Source organism: Pocillopora verrucosa, chromosome 14 (assembly GCF_036669915.1).
Source record: "Pocillopora verrucosa isolate sample1 chromosome 14, ASM3666991v2, whole genome shotgun sequence".
NCBI lineage: Eukaryota > Metazoa > Cnidaria > Anthozoa > Scleractinia > Pocilloporidae > Pocillopora > Pocillopora verrucosa.
This window is the reverse complement of record NC_089325.1, coordinates 1,828,798-1,847,061: the sequence shown is the minus strand read 5'-3', so window position 1 is coordinate 1,847,061 and position 18,264 is coordinate 1,828,798. Positions and strand designations below refer to the sequence as shown.

The following is an 18,264-nucleotide window of genomic DNA, read 5'->3' as shown; positions in this document are numbered from 1 at the left end:
GGTGATGCTAAAAAGGCATGCTTGGAACATAACTTATAACCTAAACCGCTGACTGGTAGTATTTGTACAAAAGTGGAAGGAGCCTGCTTGGAAACATTGGTGTAGAACTCCGAAGAAGCTTCTACAAATCACGTAAATTGCTTTTTTAGGCTGAATTGTTTTAAATATTATCGTCTAAAAATCCTCGTAATTTTCAAAAGTCTCGTTTGACTCTTTTTGAAAGAAAATCCGGATTTTTGTATCTAGCTCTAAAGTTAAGTATTTATTAACATTATCAGGGTTCTTTATTCTCCTATTCAGAAAGCATTTCACTTTGTTCACATTGATCTGCTTACGATGTATTGACCTTCAAGTTGTTTCATTTTTTATTGCAGCTACTCGAGAGACAGCTCTCCTTCACGTCATCAGCGCAGCCGCTGTTAATCACGATCAATCATGTCAGGGACCGCGCAGAGGGAGGGGCTGGGGGGGCTTTAGCCCCCCCCCCCACTTTTTTGTAAGAATAAAAATAAATTAAACAAAAAATAATTTAACATAAAAATTTTCCTTCACGCATTCTTCTTTAGCCCCCCCCCCCCCCCACTCGAAAACTTGCTGCGCGGTCCCTGCATGTTGGAAAAAAGGTTAGTTAATTGTCTTTTGTCTTTAGGTTACTCAGATATCTGCTGCCATAAAAAAAGGATCAGTACTCTCTAGTCATGATATAGTTATGATGGTAGCGTTAGAGTGCCTCAAAAAACGGTATTAGGACTACTGACTGCTGCGGAAAGACAATTATTTACTTTCTGTTTTAAGCCTCAGTTTTCGGTAGTCTGTCTCGGTTTGTTAGAAAGAAAAAATAATTTCAATGTTTCTGATGTTTCGTCTTTTTTCAAAACAGGTTGTCCATGTCAGTTCGGGAAAGTTTGCAGATGCAATGGCGTTACCGGAAGCTGTTACATGAAAACGTGCTGAAAAGAACTGGCCCCTTTTAACATGGTTGGACAGGAACTGCCCGATCGTGAATAGCAAGCTTCACAAGAGCAACAACGACCGAGACAGACTGGTGACCAAGAAAGGGAAGAAGCTGGTTTATCTGGACCGGTCCCCAAACTGTTGTGTACGAAAAACGACCGCGGGCTCTCTTGGAATGCGAGGAAAGAGCAGATTTTTTGTGTAACTCTTGTTATCTGCGACGTCGGACGGTAGACCATAATAAACCGGTCAAGAAAAATCTTGAAGGAAAAGGACACCTCTTGGATTGAGAGGACAGCGCAATTCTAACAGCCCTAACTAGATATTTTATCCCTTTTATAGGTGTATGACTGAATTGTGCGACTGATTTAGATGGTCTAATGTTTTAGGAACGGGGGGGGGGGGGGGGGGGGGTACAGCTCACTTTATTGTGATTGGGCCAATCACACTAATGGTAATGGTAATGGTAACTTTATTTATACACGGTAAATCCTTCAGCAAATATTATAAATTGATACAAGATCAACTCATTATCCCTGACTAAACTAACTAACCTAAACTACATACTAAAAGCTGCTTGACAAGGATGCCGTGTTAAAACTCATTCAAAACTGTGGTGACGTATGTTAAGTTGAAATCATGTAAAGATATTGCTGCACGAAGGTCACTAGATAGGCTGTTCCACAACCTGGCTCCGTTGTAAGAGAAACTCTTCTTCAAATAATTGCTGCGGGGCTGCGGAAGAGCCAATTTATTTTCAGTATTCCTTAATCGATGTTATGTCGTTTCGAAACACAAATCTAGAACTCAGATACTCAGGAGTCATCCCATGTAAAGATTTGTACATCATAACAGCAGCTGATTCAAATCTTTGATATTTGAGTTTACGCCAACCCAGTACCCGGAACAATTCATCGATATCAGAGTCATAATTGGCACACATTAAAATACGGGCTGAACGATTTTGGAGCTTCTGAAGCTTTACGGAGAGACCACTGCCACAGTTACCCCAGACATCACTACAATAATTGAAATATGGCTGAACTAGGCTATCATATACATTAATTGATATATTAAGGATATAAGATGTCGTATTCGCTTGATTGTGCCCAATGGAGAAGCAATCTTTTTGCAAATGTTCTGTGTATGACATTCCCAGTTCATGTTTTGATCGATGTGCACGCCAAGAGATTTTGTAGATGACACCTGCTTCACTGGATGGTCATTTCTACTGAAAGAAGGAATTTCAGGATGTGTTGATAACTTCTGTCTCGACGCGACTAACAAATAAAGTGAACAATATGAATAATACTAACATTATAAAGTGAGCTGTAACCCCCCGTTCTTAAAGGAAAACATTAAGACAACGAGTGTAATTGTTGTGACTGTTTTTTTCTTAAGGAAGATGAATCTTGTTCACATTAAGGAAGCTACCTATTTATTACCTATATTTATAACCGCGGAAAACACCGTGGTCAGGTTGCTAGAACTAGACACATCTCTTATTTTCGAATGTTTTGTGTAGCATGTCTCCGTGGCGCAATCGGTTAGCGCGTTCGGCTGTTAACCGAAAGGTTGGTGGTTCAAGCCCACCCGGGGACGAGTCTTTTTGCAACACCAGCCCCACACCAGCAGGTCTTATTACGAGTAGATTGTATTTTGCAATCGTTTTCTTTTTTTCCCCTTAGGTCATGAGTAAGGTTTCGGTATTCGAAGATAGGTAATTAATTAGCTCTTTCCAGGTTTTTTTATTTAGTTGAATGCGAACGGCTTATGTGAATTATTATGCCAATGCCTAAATTTCTCTACAAGGTGCACTTAAATCGATGATCGAGACTCTTTTTTCTGTAATAGTGTAGTTTCGCAATTTTAAAATATCTCGCTCCAGGCCATAACCATAATCCATTACGGCCTTTAGAGACATTAGAGCCTCGCTTCGGTGTTTCATGTTATGATTGCGCGGGCCGTTCAAAGTGATTCGTTGAATGGCGGAAAACGACTTTATTTCTGAAGGAAGCCGTAAACAACGGGCTTTAAAGTATCTCTATGAATATGAATCCACGAAATGAAACTAAAATTATCCGAAAGTGGTACCAGAGCTTTCTTTCTGTGGTACTTTTGTTTGATTCTTGGAGGAAGTAAAGAGATTTAACGCGATCGAAAATGAGTTCTCGTTTCATGGGAGAATCGATTGAGGTAAGAATGGCTTATCGGTTTCAAATTTCAGAAATTTACTACGTGGCTCTCACTAGTAATACAAATTGCAAATCAGAGATAGCATGATATCATGTTAAGCCATTTGCGACAGTATCAATGAGGTAGATTTTGCGTTCCATAACTTGAAAGCATCATCTTGAAGTTTCGCGTCACCTTGACCTCAGAAGCCAGGGAACAAATTTCGAAAATGCTTGTAAAGAGCTTAACTTGCTGATCATTTGTTTTCATGGGCGAGTAATAGCAAAAAATAGGTTTAGCGGGCTTTCTTTCCTATCTATTACACTTTGATGGTAAGACTTTAAGGATCAAGTGACTAGTATGATTTTGTTTTGAAAAGTTTTTCTCTGCATTCGTCTTTGATTTCGTTGCGAATTATCATGGTCCATGATCTGACGGAATGCAGAATCTAGCAAACGCGATGTACTTTGAGATGTAATCCCCTCAATAATTTGATGATGGCATCAATCTGGATTCAATTTTAAGTGCTGCTTATTTATTGCACGTTGAATTAAAACAAAATTAAGAAAGGACGATTTGAAGATCTTTGGAGATCGACAAGTTTTATTTCAAATGTACATTTTTGTAAGCTAATCAGTTGATAGGCTTGCTTACTTCCAATACTTATGCAAAAGTCTTTTAAAACAACGTCATATTTCTTTACATCACATAATCCTGAAATATGAGGAGTAAAATGTTTTTCTGTGAGTGATTAATTTTTGATATACTCTAAAGTCTGTGTATAAGCTTGGTGTGTGGTACATTAGATTGGTACAACTTTTATATCACAGGTAGATATATTCACAGAAATCAACTGGTGAAACTATTAATAGAATGCAGTGCAGGACCATGAATTTATACCACACGAAATCACTATGGTCTTTCCCAGTCCTTGTTCTTTAAAGACTAATGGCAGGGTTGATCACAGTGGCTGTGTGTGTTTTCTTCACAATTGGAAATAGCTTTGCAAACCATTTACTTCCTTGTGTTAGGCTTTATAGTGTGTAAACCACATTATGTTTGCATGCAATGGAGATTGAGTGGAGCCTAACAAGTCAATGTTTTCAAGTAAATTTCCTGTTACAGAATCAATCACATAATTAACAAAGTTTTCTTTTTTGGGTTTCATCAACCTGAATTGTTCGTAGCTGTACAAAAATTAGATTTCCAAATTAAACAACAAGGAAAAGAGGCAAGATTTATGTTTTAAATATTTTTATCTGTAAAGTTATTTGTAAATGTTGACTTTGTTTAGCAGACAAACATGGACTTGTTACTTATTGATTTTGTTGTTCTTAATTTTTTATAGGACTTCAAAGTCCAGGAGCTACTGGGCAAAGGTGGATTTGCCTGTGTTTATCGTGCTCTCTGCTTGGCCACTGGACAGGAGGTTGCCATCAAGATGGTATGGTATTAGAATGAACTTTGCTTAGGACAAAATTATATTAGGAATTTGGTTTTAAGTTCTTCTAATTAGCTGTCACTTATATATTGGCCAGCTAATTACATTTCCTCTGCCTGGTGTGGGTCGTTTATGGTATGATTTTTGACATTTTGACTGCAGATTGCTAGCCATCAACTGAAAGCTTTTTGTTAATGCATTAGGCTAGTGAGAAATACAGTAGCCTAATGATTAGTACGCTGGACTCCAAGTCATCAAGAGGTCTGGGATCTAGACCTTGCCAGATCATTGTGTTGTGTTTGACCAAAACACTTAACTCTGCACCCCTGTAAATGGGTACCAGCCCTCTGTCATGATGAAATGCTAGGGGAGGCAATTAATAATACTTTTTGTTGCTTCATGCAGAGGAATTATCAGGATAAACTCTGACTAGATGGATCACTTAGCCCAAGAACTGACTTTTGTAGGCCAACTTCACCCATGTCTGACTTGGTTACTGATAATGAGCTCATTATTTCTGTTTAACAGAGAAACTGCTCCATTTTATTCTTGTGTGGAAAATTTCTTCAAATCAAGTGATGCCACTTCAGCAAATTTCAATATTATTTATATTGTTGTAAAGAAGTTTACATGATACCTGCAAAGGGACATTTTAGATGGATTTCCTTAGAATTAATGAAATGTTTTGATGGTAGACTAGCTAGGATGGACCTCTGACAAAGTCTTTATTTTTAATATGTTAATGTGGGTTTTATTGCAGATTGACAAGAAACTCATGAAAACATCAGGCATGGTTGCACGAGTTATAAATGAAGTAGAAATTCATTGGCAACTCAAACATCCTTCCATAGTTGAGGTACAAACTGGTTTTTTTTTTATCTTATTGTACTCTTCCTCTCAGAGATTTATAAATTATTGTAAATTAACAGGTAGATCAAACTTGTTTATTGTCCTTTGAAGATCAACATTTTTGAAGCGATGTAAAAAATGTAGAAGGATTTTCAAAAATTTCCAGAGATTCATAGTTATTTTCAAACCTTACAAAGATCTTTGCTAAATTCATTGTATGATTTTTTATAATCTTAATAAAAACTAAGGATACAGTTGTATTGCATTTTGAATCTCCTCTGATAAGAGGCTATTTTTTTTTCAATTAAAGAATTTTTCAGTTCATGGCAATTTCCATTTTTGGGAATTGAAAGGCAATATTCTTTTTCAATTCTTTCAAAACTAATAATTGTGATCTAAAGAATTATAACCAAATGTGATTGTTGACAGCTATACAACTACTTTGAAGATGCAAATTATGTCTACCTAATCATGGAAATGTGCCACAATGGAGAAATCAACCGCTATCTCAAGAAAACAGGGAGACCAGTAGGTCAAAATGAAGGTAAAGTTCAATATATATTGCTTGTTCTTTTGATTAACACAGTACTGCAATAAAAATATATTTAAAAAAAAGCAAGCTACCTATTTATGCAGAATTAAAAGATTAAAGAAAAGAGAGAAAGGGTGTGAACAGGGTAACCCTTTAACCCCTAAGAGTGATTAGTTTCTATTTTCTCCTTTCAATATCACCCCTGAATCACACATTTAGGTCATGGGAAGAAAGGAAGCAATCATCAACTGTAAAGAAGGTCTTGATTGTTAAACAAATTCTCCTTGTTATCACCTAAGGAAATGTTAAGAGAACAATTATGGAGAATATTGTCAACAGCAAGAATTTTCAACAGAATTTATTAAGTAGTCATTTGAGGTCTATAAGTGAGCAAAAATTGCAGGGGTTGTAAAAAAAACTTGATGTAGAAATTGCTTTGTAACAAAAATTATGTGAATAACATGAGAGAAACTTGATAATGGATAAAATTAAGCTGATATTTGACTTGATTTGTTCAAAGCTCGTCATATAATGACTCAAGTGGTCAAAGGAGTTTTGTATCTTCACTCACATGGAATTATTCACCGGGATCTTTCGCTAGGAAATATTCTTTTGACCAGGGAAATGGATGCTGTGAGTATTTGGTATTAGATCTTATTATATGGTGCGAGTTAGCTGATGATAGTTGAAATAACAGCAGAAACTTTATATCTCCATGGTGAAGTCAATTATAAAGCATAAGAGGAATATTAAATATGAACAGTTTAATCAATGTTACCTGCTCTTCAGGTAGCAGAGCAGCTAACTTGCATCTTTTTGAGCACCTAGATTGTACAAAAACTTATGTCAGCATTGATTTAATTGTCTTCTTTACCTGTCTCAGAAAATTGGTGACTTTGGCCTTGCAGCAAGACTAACAATGCCCAATGAAAAACACTACACTATGTGTGGAACACCAAACTACATTTCACCGTAAGAATCACTGAATAATTTGTTATTCATTGTGTATATTGTCCTTAATCGCATGACTGACCACGACAGAAATTATCCCATCAATAACAATACAATATCAAGTAGACTAGCAATTAGATTAAAGGAGATTTAATCATATGTAGTTGATCCAATACCAATGAGCTAACATCACAAGATTTGTATGGCAGAGAGTAAGGAGAATCACTAAATAAATGAAATCTTAGAAGTGAATATGTCATTTTCTTTTTTTGGCCCCTAAACTGTTTTCCTCACTTTGCAATACTGATGTGGTTATTAAAAGCTAAATGTAATAATGTTATTTTGCAAATTAAAATAGGCATTGCCATGTTTTAAATATCTTGTTTTGTATCTTTTTTTTTAATAGTGAAATAGCAACTAGAGGCCCTCATGGTCTTGAGTCTGATGTGTGGTCACTGGGTTGTATGCTTTATACTCTGATTGTTGGAAGTCCTCCATTTGATGTGAGTTGGTTTGATGCATTCTACTGCAGCTGTGATATTCTGTTCCGCACCTTACAGTGTGTACTATGATTTATGTACAAGGACTCAATTGTGTATCACAAGACATGTTCTCCTGCTTTAACTCCCAATGTATTCTGAGAACTGTGTATTTTTATTGTTAATTGTGGTTTGTTTATAATGTTTCAGACTGAGGCTGTAAAAAGCACTCTGAACAGAGTAGTCCTGGCTGACTATGACTTGCCATGGTAAGTTTGTTTTTCATGCCACAGTAACTAATTTTCAGCCTTTATCTTCATGTGAAGGGTGGTAATGCTGCATTAGCCCTACCAGAAGACACATGTGTCATAATTATTAACTATGACAGCTGAGGTTTTTAAGAAAAACTGAAGTAGGTTTCTCACCAACCTTATTAATAAAAGTAGTCAGTGCTGGTAAGTAGAGATTATACACAGAAGAGAGCTAGAGGAACATGAAACAAGCAGCTATAAATCCCAAAGTAGACAGCTATTAACCCTTTCACACCCAAGATCTCAATTATTGTAGTAATTCTCAGTTCTGTTCACCATAAAATTCTTATGATGTTTGGAGAATTTGGCATTGGATCAACTACTAATTTTCCCCCTAGTTAATATTTTTTAGGACAGTGGTCCATGATAAATAGTCCACCTTCATGAGAGTGATTGCGGATAGGTGATTGTCAGGCTCTCTCTTAAATTAGTAATAATGAAAAATGTTTTAATTTAGTGGTGCTCTCACAGATCTTTCTCTCACCTTTATTTTTAGTGATCTCTCATCAGAGGCCAAAGATCTAATCACTCAGTTACTCAAGAAGGTAAGCTTTTAATGAAAATGTATCTTGCAAGGATTCAAGCTTAAATGTGCATAAAAAGTTGTTTGATGGTACTGATCTTACTAATCAATGAAGTACTGCTTTGTAAATATTGTTTTAAATTTAAAATTTGTTTTTACCTCTTAAAATCTCTTCTTCTTCATATTTTAGAACCCAGGAGACAGGATCACACTATCAGGTAAGAGACAGAAAATTATTTCAGCTTAATGTACACAGATGAAAAAGGATCTTACTACTTTTTCAACTACAAAGAGAAAAAAAATAGTAATTAATATGTACATTTTAAGATTAATCCATCCATCAGATTTAAAATTGATGCCTCAAATTTTCCAGTTAAGCCACATTATAATAGCTTCAGGGTAATAATCTGATGCTTCATGAAGACTGTTTCCTTTATTTCTGCAGGGATTTTAGATCATCCATTTATGACACAAGAAAGCTTGCTGAAATTTTCTTCCAAGAATCAGCTATGTCCCCCAAAGGTTTGAAGTTTATTCTATAACAAATTGATGACTTTAACTTTCCAATATTTACCATTAGGTTCATGAGAACCAAATTGATGACATCACTAGAACTGTCAGAACTGGGACATTGATGTTCAAATTGGTTTTTTAAAGAAGAAAGTTCAAAATCCATTGAATTATTAATCTAGGGAGACTTAATCAGTGTTCCATACATGTTATTGAATCGCATTCATTTGGAAAATGCATGTACGTTCAGCAAATTGTCTACAAAAGTTTTCCCAGCCTGCTATATGATAGCAAAGGTTTTCATCACATAAAATAAAAATTTTCCTCAAAACTGAATTCAATGATGAAAATTTAATCTACGAAAACTTAATTTTTTTCATGAAATTCAACTGATGCAATAAGTCGCACTTATGAACATATCAGTTACAACATTTCAAAATCATTCTCATCTATTCCTCACTATGACATACACTGTAGCATGTTGCAGAACAGTCAATGGACAGTGGAACAGGGACCATGGCTACAGTATCCACAGGATTAGGTAGATCCTCAAAATCCATTCGCAACAACAGTGAGCTTACAAAAGCCACAGGGATAAAGGGAAATCCTTGTACTGACACTTTAGCTGAGGGATCAGAGGACTGTCTGTCTGACATGTGGCCTCGGCATGCCAGACACCCACCATCTCCACCTGTTAGACAGAGAGCAAGGTAAAGTACTTTATGATGCATAGTAATAGAATTGTTTTTTTTAGTGAAATGCATATGATGAGGAATTAACCTTTTTGTGACTCACTTTTTAGTAGCCTTTCTTCCAACTAAAACCAATCTTTTCACCCAGAGAAATGCCCATTTAGTAGGAGATTTTGGATCAATTTTGGATCTGACATTTCACTATTGAGGATCCCAAGTTTCAAGCAAACCACAGCTTAGTTTGATATGTTTGGCAATTTCCCCCCCTCTACCTTCATATTACATCCTTTTGGGGGGAGGGGGAAGGGATGCTGTTCACAAACCCCCTGACCCTTTCCCTTTACCTGTACATTGGTAACCTGTGCCAGGTTCTCTGTTATAGAGATGATTCAAAAAAGCAAGCCAACCAAAAAACAGTGAGGCATGTGCTCCTTCAATGATTTTGGTTGCCTTCCCTTTTTGATCATATCCACTTACCCAGTGTCTAGTAAAGGCTGATACAATGCCTCAAAAGTACTTAACTTATTCCACTTCTATTAGAAGTTATTGCATAACAGTAAAAGTATTCATAGTACTTGTAACATATTTTAGTCATAGTGAAAGTACCGGTGAATTGAAGACAAGTTCTACAAGAGACCAAATACGTGGAACAGAAGTGGCTCCTGCCTCATCCATCAGCCAAAAACAGAGTGCCACCTCTCCTTCTTGGCTGTCTAATATCACTGCTTCCACATTCGGAAGAAAAAAATCCAAGGAGGAGTTGAATACTAGCAATGGTGAAAATAGACTTAAAGGAAAATTCAGGTTTGTGCTTAAGAGTAAGAAACAGATCGATAAACACACTGGTTGAAGCATTTCTTTTTTTCAAAAGCTCTCGATGAGCACTGCCCCTTCCTTGCCCAACCTATTTTTCCCCCTTGCACTGGTCTAATCATTGTTTGCTTGATACACAAAATGGGGGCTAATGGCTGGATTGCAGGGATTTGCCTGCCATTGGGTAGCATTTAAATTGAAATGCCGATGGACACATCAGGCACCTTCCTTTTTTAAGTGAGACAACAGTTAGTGATTGAATGATAGTTTCAAAGCCCATGCATCAAATTAAATCTTCCTGTAGGAACTACAATGCCAGCAAATATAGCAGTTCATATGGACAGACCCTTGGCGACTTCCTCAAAAATGCAGCTCATGGGACAAACACGAGCAGCAGTGGGTTCAGCAGCAGTGGAAAAGACATGTGTCATCACGAAAAGGCTCATCAGTCTAAAACCTCTGATGTTAACAGCCATAGTTTATCAAAAAGGTCCTCTTCCAATGTCAGTTCTTCAACCCACATGGACACTGCTCAACAGGACAAATTATTTCAACATCGCCGAAAAGGAAGTGACAGTGTCACAAAAGATTCTGGGTTAGACTTTTCCCAAGATTGCTCAAGCGGTAGGTCTGCAACCCAAACATCTGCTGAACAACGGAAGAGAAACCACAGATCTAAATCTGACATTTCACGAGCTAAATCCTTGGGAGACATTGTAGAACCTTTAAATTCAGAAAGGCTTAGGCCAATAAGACAGAAGAAAGGAAATGCAGTTGTCAGCATCACCGACAATGGTGAAGTGTGTCTGGAGTTCTTCCATCATAAGCACGGGGAAGACAGAGTGTTTGAGGTGCTTCGAATATCCCAAAATGGGATGAAGATATGTGTGTATCAACCCAATGGCAAGACAGGTGTTCCACTGTCCTTACAACCTCCATCTCCTCCTGTTGGGTGTGAATCATTGAGTTCATACTTGTTCTCCAATTTATCCTCAAAATATTGGAAAAAGTACCAGTATGCCACTAACTTTGTCCATCTTGTGCGCAAAAAGACACCAAAGGTTTGTGGAAAGCGTAAAATTATTAAATTTCTTCATATATATTTATATATTTTTTTGAAGTATACAATGAATACCGATGTGTGGCAATAATAAGTCAATTTTGTTGGATTGAAGTTATGTTTAGTGTTCTGTGCTGCTGGTAAAGAGGTCAGAGTAAACAAACACCATTGTATTGTAAACCTTATAGGAAAGGATTAAGTTAAGTTGATACAGTACTTCAATTCTACCAGAAGTTCTCAACTGATTTATACAAGCAAAGTGTGAGAGAAACCTGAAAAATTGTCAGGGGGTGGGTGATCATTTATTTCATGCTGGTGATGGTAATTTTTACTCAGCAGTGATACTGTAAGACTAGTCACTCTTGGGGGTTGGAGGGTTAACCCTTTAACTTCCATGAGTGACCAAGACAGAATTTCTCCTCACAATATCCATACAATATTAAGCAGAGAAATGATGAGAATAAAGAGAAATAAATAATTATTATTAATTGATCTAATAACAAATTCTCAGAACTAAAATCAATAGAATTGTATGGCAGAGACTAAGGAGAATTACCAATAAGATCTTGGGAGTGGAAGGATCAAGGACCTAGGGAGACTGAGTTAACAGGCTTTTAGGACCTTACCTTGTGGTTTAAGAATTCTTGGGTATCATCAAATAGGTTTTGCAACACAGAAGGGTGGGAGGGGAGGGACAGGAAAAGTTCAATTCATTTTCCTCCTGCATAATGTCTAATATAATTGCCCAGTGACACTTAAGAAAATTCAATGATCTTTTAGGTTACCATGTATTCCAAACATGCAAAGTGCATGTTGATGGAAAATTCTCCTCATCCAGACTTTGAAGTGTGCTTTTATAATGGTAAGTGAAGCAGAATGAAGTTGTTAGAGAATAGACTGCTTATGAGATTCTTAGATCAATTGTTCCAGAAGTAAGATGGGAACTGTGATGAAGCAAAAATGCTAGGCAGACCTTCAAAAACCCCTAATCTCACCATTCATCTTTGCAGTGAACTTCATTCAGGTTTCAGCCAGAGTAAGAGCTCTGAAATCAATATATATAGTTTCATGATCATAGAAAAATTAATAACAATAATGATGTAAAGTGTCTTACTTGTGGCTGGGTTTCCCAGGCCCATGTGTATTACTAAAGGATTGTGGAAATATTTTAAATGTTTTGGACAATCAACCTACTACATGTAGGTGAACTCTGAACATTGTTTAACTCTCCCAAAATTGAGACTTTGCACCAAGATTGGGTTATTTTATGTATCATTTAGATTACCATATGTAATGATAGTTTTACACACTTAGGATAAATTAAAATTGTGGCAAGGGATTAAGGTTTATGGCAAGTTTTATTTCTATTTTAAAACAGAGTTCTCTTTTCAGTCTCACCTATATTCCCTTTAGTTGATAAAATTTTAGACAAGATTATTCAGTGCTAAATGTATCAGTACTGTTACACAGGGGCCAAAATCCACCAATCTCATCAATGCACACGCATCATAGAGCCTGGAGGAGTGTCATACACTTTAGAGTCTGTTGGTGGAGTGGAAGGTGCTACGCAGGAGATGAAACCACTGTTAGAACACGCTCAGAAATGTTATCAGCAATGTGTTCATTTAGAGAGATTGATCAGCAAGGAAGAGTTAGACAGCAATGGGGGACAGTACTTTCCATTTATTGTGTGCCGTAGGCCACCAGCATCCAGGAAGCCACCAAAGGAGAGTAATGTTCATTCTGAAGATCATAATTCTACCAGGTAAGAACAATACATTTGATCTGATATTTTTAATTTGTATTTTGTTGTTGTTTGGGTAATCGTATTTGTGGTTTAGCAAAAGTAAATCACTATCAAACTGTTGTAGTTATGAATTACATTTGAAAATGAGTACCTAGTGAAGATAAATACATTTACTCTTGAGATGAATTGAGAAACTGCTAAATGTAATGCTGAACACAAAAATAGAAACAGAAGGAAAATGATAGAATTATGTTCACAGTGATGTTCAAATTAGTGAAAGATGTTTCATTAAACCAAATTGCACAAAATTTATCCAACAAGTCTTTATTCATTCTTTGTTCTTTCTCAGGCGTCCAGACTCCTTTGAAAATCTTACTATGACATCTCCTAGCACCATAGCACCAGTGTCGACATCTCTGATGTCATTTGATGGCACCATTGCCAGCACCATCCACAATTCAAGACAGTCTTCAGCAGGGCAAAAAACAAGAGTTGACAACAGGACAGCACCTCATGGTAGTGAATTGCAGAGGATCTCCAGATCTCAGTGTGGACAAGAAGCAAGAAACCAAAAGAGTGAGCTAACAGATAGGGGTGTGTCAAGGCAGGACTCAACATCACAAGTCATCAAAAGTGTGTTTGTTCAAGGAGTTGGCTGGGCATCACAGGTAAGCTATATTCTACTTGGTAATTTAATGTTAACAACTGAGTTGAAAACAGCCAATTAGCACTAACCCAACGCTGATGTTTTGAGCATTAGCCCTTCGTCAGATCGATCGCTCTGACAAAGGGCTAATGCTCGAAACATCAGCTTTTTAACCCTTTACAGTGGCTAATTTACGTTTTCAACTCAGTTGTTAACACTGAATTACCTCTATACTCTCCCACTGACACAGCACCACAGTTTCTTTAGAAACTTACCCCTATATTCTACTTGACTGTACGTATATACATATTTTGAAGAAAAATCTAAGAAATAATTACTTAGATTTTTTGTGATTTATGAAACAATATATATTGAAATATTTTGTGGTTATTAGTAACCAATGAAAACATTGGAAGGTGAAAAAATGAAGCAAGGAGGCAAACTGTTCTTATCTTCCTCCCTTTTTTGCCTTGTTTTACCTGCCAGGTTGTCACATTTTTACTACTTACTGAGCTAAGATTTAGAAAAGGCTTAGACAAATTAAAGCTTGCAATTCTCTATCATTGCAAATCTGATTTAGTATTATTATATTATTATATTATTATCCAGAGCCAGATTATTCAAAGCTGGGTCAAGATAACCCAGGATTGGTGTGAAATTGATTTCAGATCTGAAAGCTTTAAGAGAAAAGTATAATTTTTTTGTCTACTGTGTTGTGAATGGATGTTCTTAAGAGAATAGAGAAAAGTATCCCAAACAGGCTTTTGAACAAAGAAATTAAAGAAACCTGCATTAAAATTTAACCTTGGGTTAGTGCTAATTGGCTGTTGAACAGCTGAGCCCAGAGTGCTTCATGAGAACATAACCAAAGTAATTACAATAGCTGATCTGAACAAAGGAATATTAAATAGCACAAGGAGTCAATACAACTTTAATTGAGAGTAGAAATAGGCCAATTGGCTCAAGAGTGGAGGGTGAACAACTCCTTATTGTTCTTGATTTTTTCTTCTAATTGGTTGAGAAAAAGGCATAAAAGGCATAAAGCAAAGCCAATCTAGTCTTTGATTACCTTTGACACGCAAATGAAAACTGATCACAAATTTTTCTTTGATTGTTTTAGTTGTCCAGTGGGGAGGTTTGGGTGCAGTATAATGATGGCTCCCAGATGATCATTCAGTCATCTGTGACAAGTATCAAGTACACAGATAGTAGTGGAATGATAACAAGGTAATGATACTTTGTGTTGTTCATTGTAAAATTCATTTAGTGGCTTGTGGATTGGGCCAGCTTCTTATGCTGTACGTTTTAAGTTACTGTTTACCTAGGTTCTTCCTTGAATTTAAGAGTGATTCCAAAGAAAACTATTTTCTTTCAAAAAATATTTTCTTGAAAATTAAAAAAAAAAAAGACAGAAAGAGAAAAAAAGCAAATGGCCTTTCAAACATTGGAACCTTCATCAGAGGTATTATATATGTTGTTCAGGAGTATTTTTAGTGAAATACAACACTTTCCCAAACCAATAAGCACTTAGTCTGGCATATGTCTTTCATTGCTCAAGTATTGTAACAGACTTCTATTTTCTGATTTTTACAATAGACCTGTATCTTTACATTACACTAATTTTGGTCTGCTTTTAAAAGGTATGGTAAATGTGCAGACATTAAGGTATTTTTCTCTTCAGTCCTCCTTTGTATTGAAATAAGATGGTACTATTTATTTTTTCAGATACAATCACACAGACAGATTACCAGAACCAATCAAGGAGAAGCTATGTCACCTACCTGTCATTATAGAGAATCTCGCAGCTTCCCCCAAGATTTCATAGAGTAGATAACATGTTCATGAAAGTGAGGCTAGACCTTTATATAAGAAAAGAAGAAACAATGTGCAGTTAGAAATTTAACAGAACAGGTTTTATTTATATATCCTTTGTGATGGATTTGTTAAAAAAAAATGTAAAAATCCAAATTTTTAAGTCAAGTTTACTGTGACATAGTAAGGTTATTATTAGTTGGAACTGATCAACAACACTTGTCAAATTTATTGTCAAATATTACATTTTTTTTAAAAGTGATGTAATCTTGATTTCTTGCATTAGCATCTCATGCAAGGCTCAACCCTTCAACTCCAGGAAGTGATTAACATGTAACTTCTCCCTATAATATCCACACTTTATCTAGAAAACAGGTAATGAACTCAAACTTATCAGGTTAAGGATTTTATCTCAACCAAGTTCTTGTAACTAATTTACAAGGAAATATTGAGCAGCTGAAGGGAGAATTAACAATCAGATCATGGGAGTTAAAGGTTTAAGATGTTGGTTTTAACAAAAGGATTTTTCCAAGCAGCTGTGTAAGAGGCAGTGAAGGTGGCGGGTTGCTAATTAAGTGTTAGGAAATATTTTTTTTTAATAAAATTTTTAAACCATCACATAAATCTTGATCAAAATTCCTTTTTTTTTTCTAACTAGAAATTTATGTTTTTTTTTTGTTTTTTTTTAACAAACACTTGCCAGTGAGAAACCCATTTTGATGTATGTCTATTAGTTTTTATGTATAATTACTTTAACTTTCCAGATAGGAAATTTTGTGATTGCATTTATATTAAATGTATTAAATCAACCTCCTTGTTAAACTTATTTTTTCTTTCTCTCTTTTGTGGATATACAATGTAACTCTTAACACTTTCTGTTGCCTGATGAGTGTACAAAGGGTAAAGCTTAGTTATTAGTTGAGGGATATTTGCTGTTACAATAATGATTCCATTTAATGCTCTCCTTCTAATATGCACTCTTTCACTAAAATGTGCCCCCTCCAAGTTTGCTTTTGCTAATAATGGCCCTATTGAATAAGCACCCGCATTCCAAGAAGTGCCCCTATTCCAATGAATGCATTAAGATTAATTGTGGTTCATCTTCATTTAATTTCTTACTTGAAGCCTCATTACAAAAACAGTGGTCTTGGTCTTGGTCTTGGTCTCTCAACTATTATGTTCATGTGAGTGCACACTTCCTTCAAATACTGAAAGATCTCATCCAAAAATGTTGTGACAGTTGCTCAAATCTATCGCCAACAAGTCCATTTTCCAGTCTCTGAGTGCAGCTCTATGCACCTTGAAAATGACTACCAGTAGTTAAAAAAATGTACTCAGGTAAAAAAAATTATAATAAATAGCACTCTGACACCTATGACACAGTTACCACAAGGCTACAAACATCAAATGGTAAGTTCTAGTTTCTTGAAACAGGGCTGAAACAAATTGTGTTCTTGAAGGTAATTAATACATTACTTGCAAAAGCGAGATTACATTGAGATTTTAACATTCAACTCTCAGAAATTAAGGTCCTCTTCAGAAAAATTGGCAAAATAATCATGAAACCATCCAACTCTTTCCTTTTTCTGTGCCACAGTCAAAAATGGATTTTTCTGTAATCCATTGATGACCAATTCCATGAAACGGCGAACTGGACCTTTATTAGGAAACTCATCCAATAAGTACTCCAGAAATACATGCTCTTCAAAACCGGTATTCTGTTCTTCTACTGAGTTACACACTTCATTGTCTATTGGGTATGTCCAGAGCCTGTTGGAAAGCCTCACTTGTTCACTGAATGAATTCCTCAACACTCCTACTGACTCTTGGGTCTGGAACCTGTTTGTGACGAAGAGATGGAACAAAAAATCAGATTGAGAGATGGGGTTCAACTTTCCGTGTTTTGCCTCCTTGAAGACGTTATCAAATAACCCAGTCTTCTCGCCCTCGTCAAATGACACCCAGCTTGGTGCCTCTGACAAATTCTGTGTGGTTTGCTGTAAGTATTCCTCTTGAATCAATCTCTTTCGAGTGTTGAGGGTTTTACCCCAGTTTTCCGCTGCCGCAACAAGCCTCTCAGCTGTTCCACTCTTTTGAGGTCCCACCTGTAGTCCCGACAGTACCTTTTTGATTTTCTCATTCAGCTTGGGATCAGTTTTTTGTGCCTTAGCAGTAGTCGAGTTGGTCTGTGCCTTCTCGAAGTCCTCGAGGCTCTTTTCTATCCACTGTGATCTCTCTCCTTCCCATGCTGGAAATTTGACATTCGTTTTATCACCCATAATACTTTTTCTCAGCTCACTAGCATTTCCCAATGACCTTTCTCGAATACTCTTCAGACTTTTGTTCCCTATAGGCTCTTGTGAGGGTTTCGCCAAGAAGGAAAGGATACCACCGACTGAAATTTTTCCCTCGCCCTTCTTCGCAATTCCATTTTCTTTTCCTTTTATCGGCGCTCCCTTAGTTTGTGACACTTTGGGAACAAGAATCTCTAGAAATGATTTTTTTACAACTTTTTCCTTTTCTCCTTTCACTTCTTGCACAACTGGCCGGCTTGCTTCTGTACTTATTCCCTTGAGTGTTTCTTTTAAATCAGAGAGGGTGGGCGTGTGGCCTTCCACTGATATCTTTGGTTTTTCTCCATTATCACTAGTGTCAGAACTTAACATTCTGACCCACGGAACCTTAGGAAGATGCTGAGAAAGCCTTTGAGGCAACAGGACACGACTGACTAACATAGCCGCCATTGCAGTCCCAGAGTTCTTTATTGAA

At 36.5% G+C, this 18,264-nt stretch overlaps 2 protein-coding genes and 1 non-coding gene across 3 annotated transcripts; 2 read left to right on the top strand and 1 right to left on the bottom strand.

The window, feature by feature from the left end:
• The first annotated feature begins 2,482 nt into the window (after window positions 1–2,482).
• Trnan-guu (transfer RNA asparagine (anticodon GUU)) lies at window positions 2,483–2,556 on the top strand. Its single transcript has one exon. It is a non-coding gene; the product is annotated as a tRNA-Asn (tRNA).
• A 383-nt stretch (window positions 2,557–2,939) lies between these two features.
• On the top strand, window positions 2,940–16,151 carry LOC131779591 (serine/threonine-protein kinase PLK4). The gene is made up of 19 exons (XM_059096157.2): window positions 2,940–3,150; window positions 4,478–4,573; window positions 5,331–5,426; window positions 5,849–5,963; window positions 6,472–6,584; window positions 6,835–6,923; window positions 7,309–7,405; window positions 7,592–7,650; window positions 8,189–8,237; window positions 8,406–8,433; window positions 8,661–8,737; window positions 9,203–9,435; window positions 10,009–10,221; window positions 10,535–11,291; window positions 12,071–12,152; window positions 12,761–13,055; window positions 13,387–13,705; window positions 14,804–14,910; window positions 15,409–16,151. Exons 1-19 carry the CDS (start codon window positions 3,118–3,120, stop codon window positions 15,506–15,508), a joined length of 2,958 nt encoding a protein of 985 aa, XP_058952140.2. The 5' UTR covers window positions 2,940–3,117; the 3' UTR covers window positions 15,509–16,151.
• Window positions 16,033–18,239, bottom strand: LOC131779600 (small ribosomal subunit protein mS31-like). Its single transcript, XM_059096168.2, has one exon. It carries the CDS (start codon window positions 18,237–18,239, stop codon window positions 17,013–17,015), a length of 1,227 nt encoding a protein of 408 aa, XP_058952151.1. The 3' UTR covers window positions 16,033–17,012.
• Window positions 18,240–18,264: the final 25 nt, after the last annotated feature.

Coding starts and splice junctions, on each gene's coding strand:
- LOC131779591 (XM_059096157.2), top strand. CDS start 3,118: ATGAGTTCTCGTTTCATGGGAGAATCGATTGAG. Junction 5,964..6,471: donor ACCAGTAGGTCAAAATGAAG/GTAAAGTTCAAT, acceptor ATTTGTTCAAAG/CTCGTCATATAATGACTCAA. Junction 12,153..12,760: donor TGAAGTGTGCTTTTATAATG/GTAAGTGAAGCA, acceptor ACTGTTACACAG/GGGCCAAAATCCACCAATCT.
- LOC131779600 (XM_059096168.2), bottom strand. CDS start 18,239: ATGGCGGCTATGTTAGTCAGTCGTGTCCTGTTGCCTCAAAGGCTTTCT.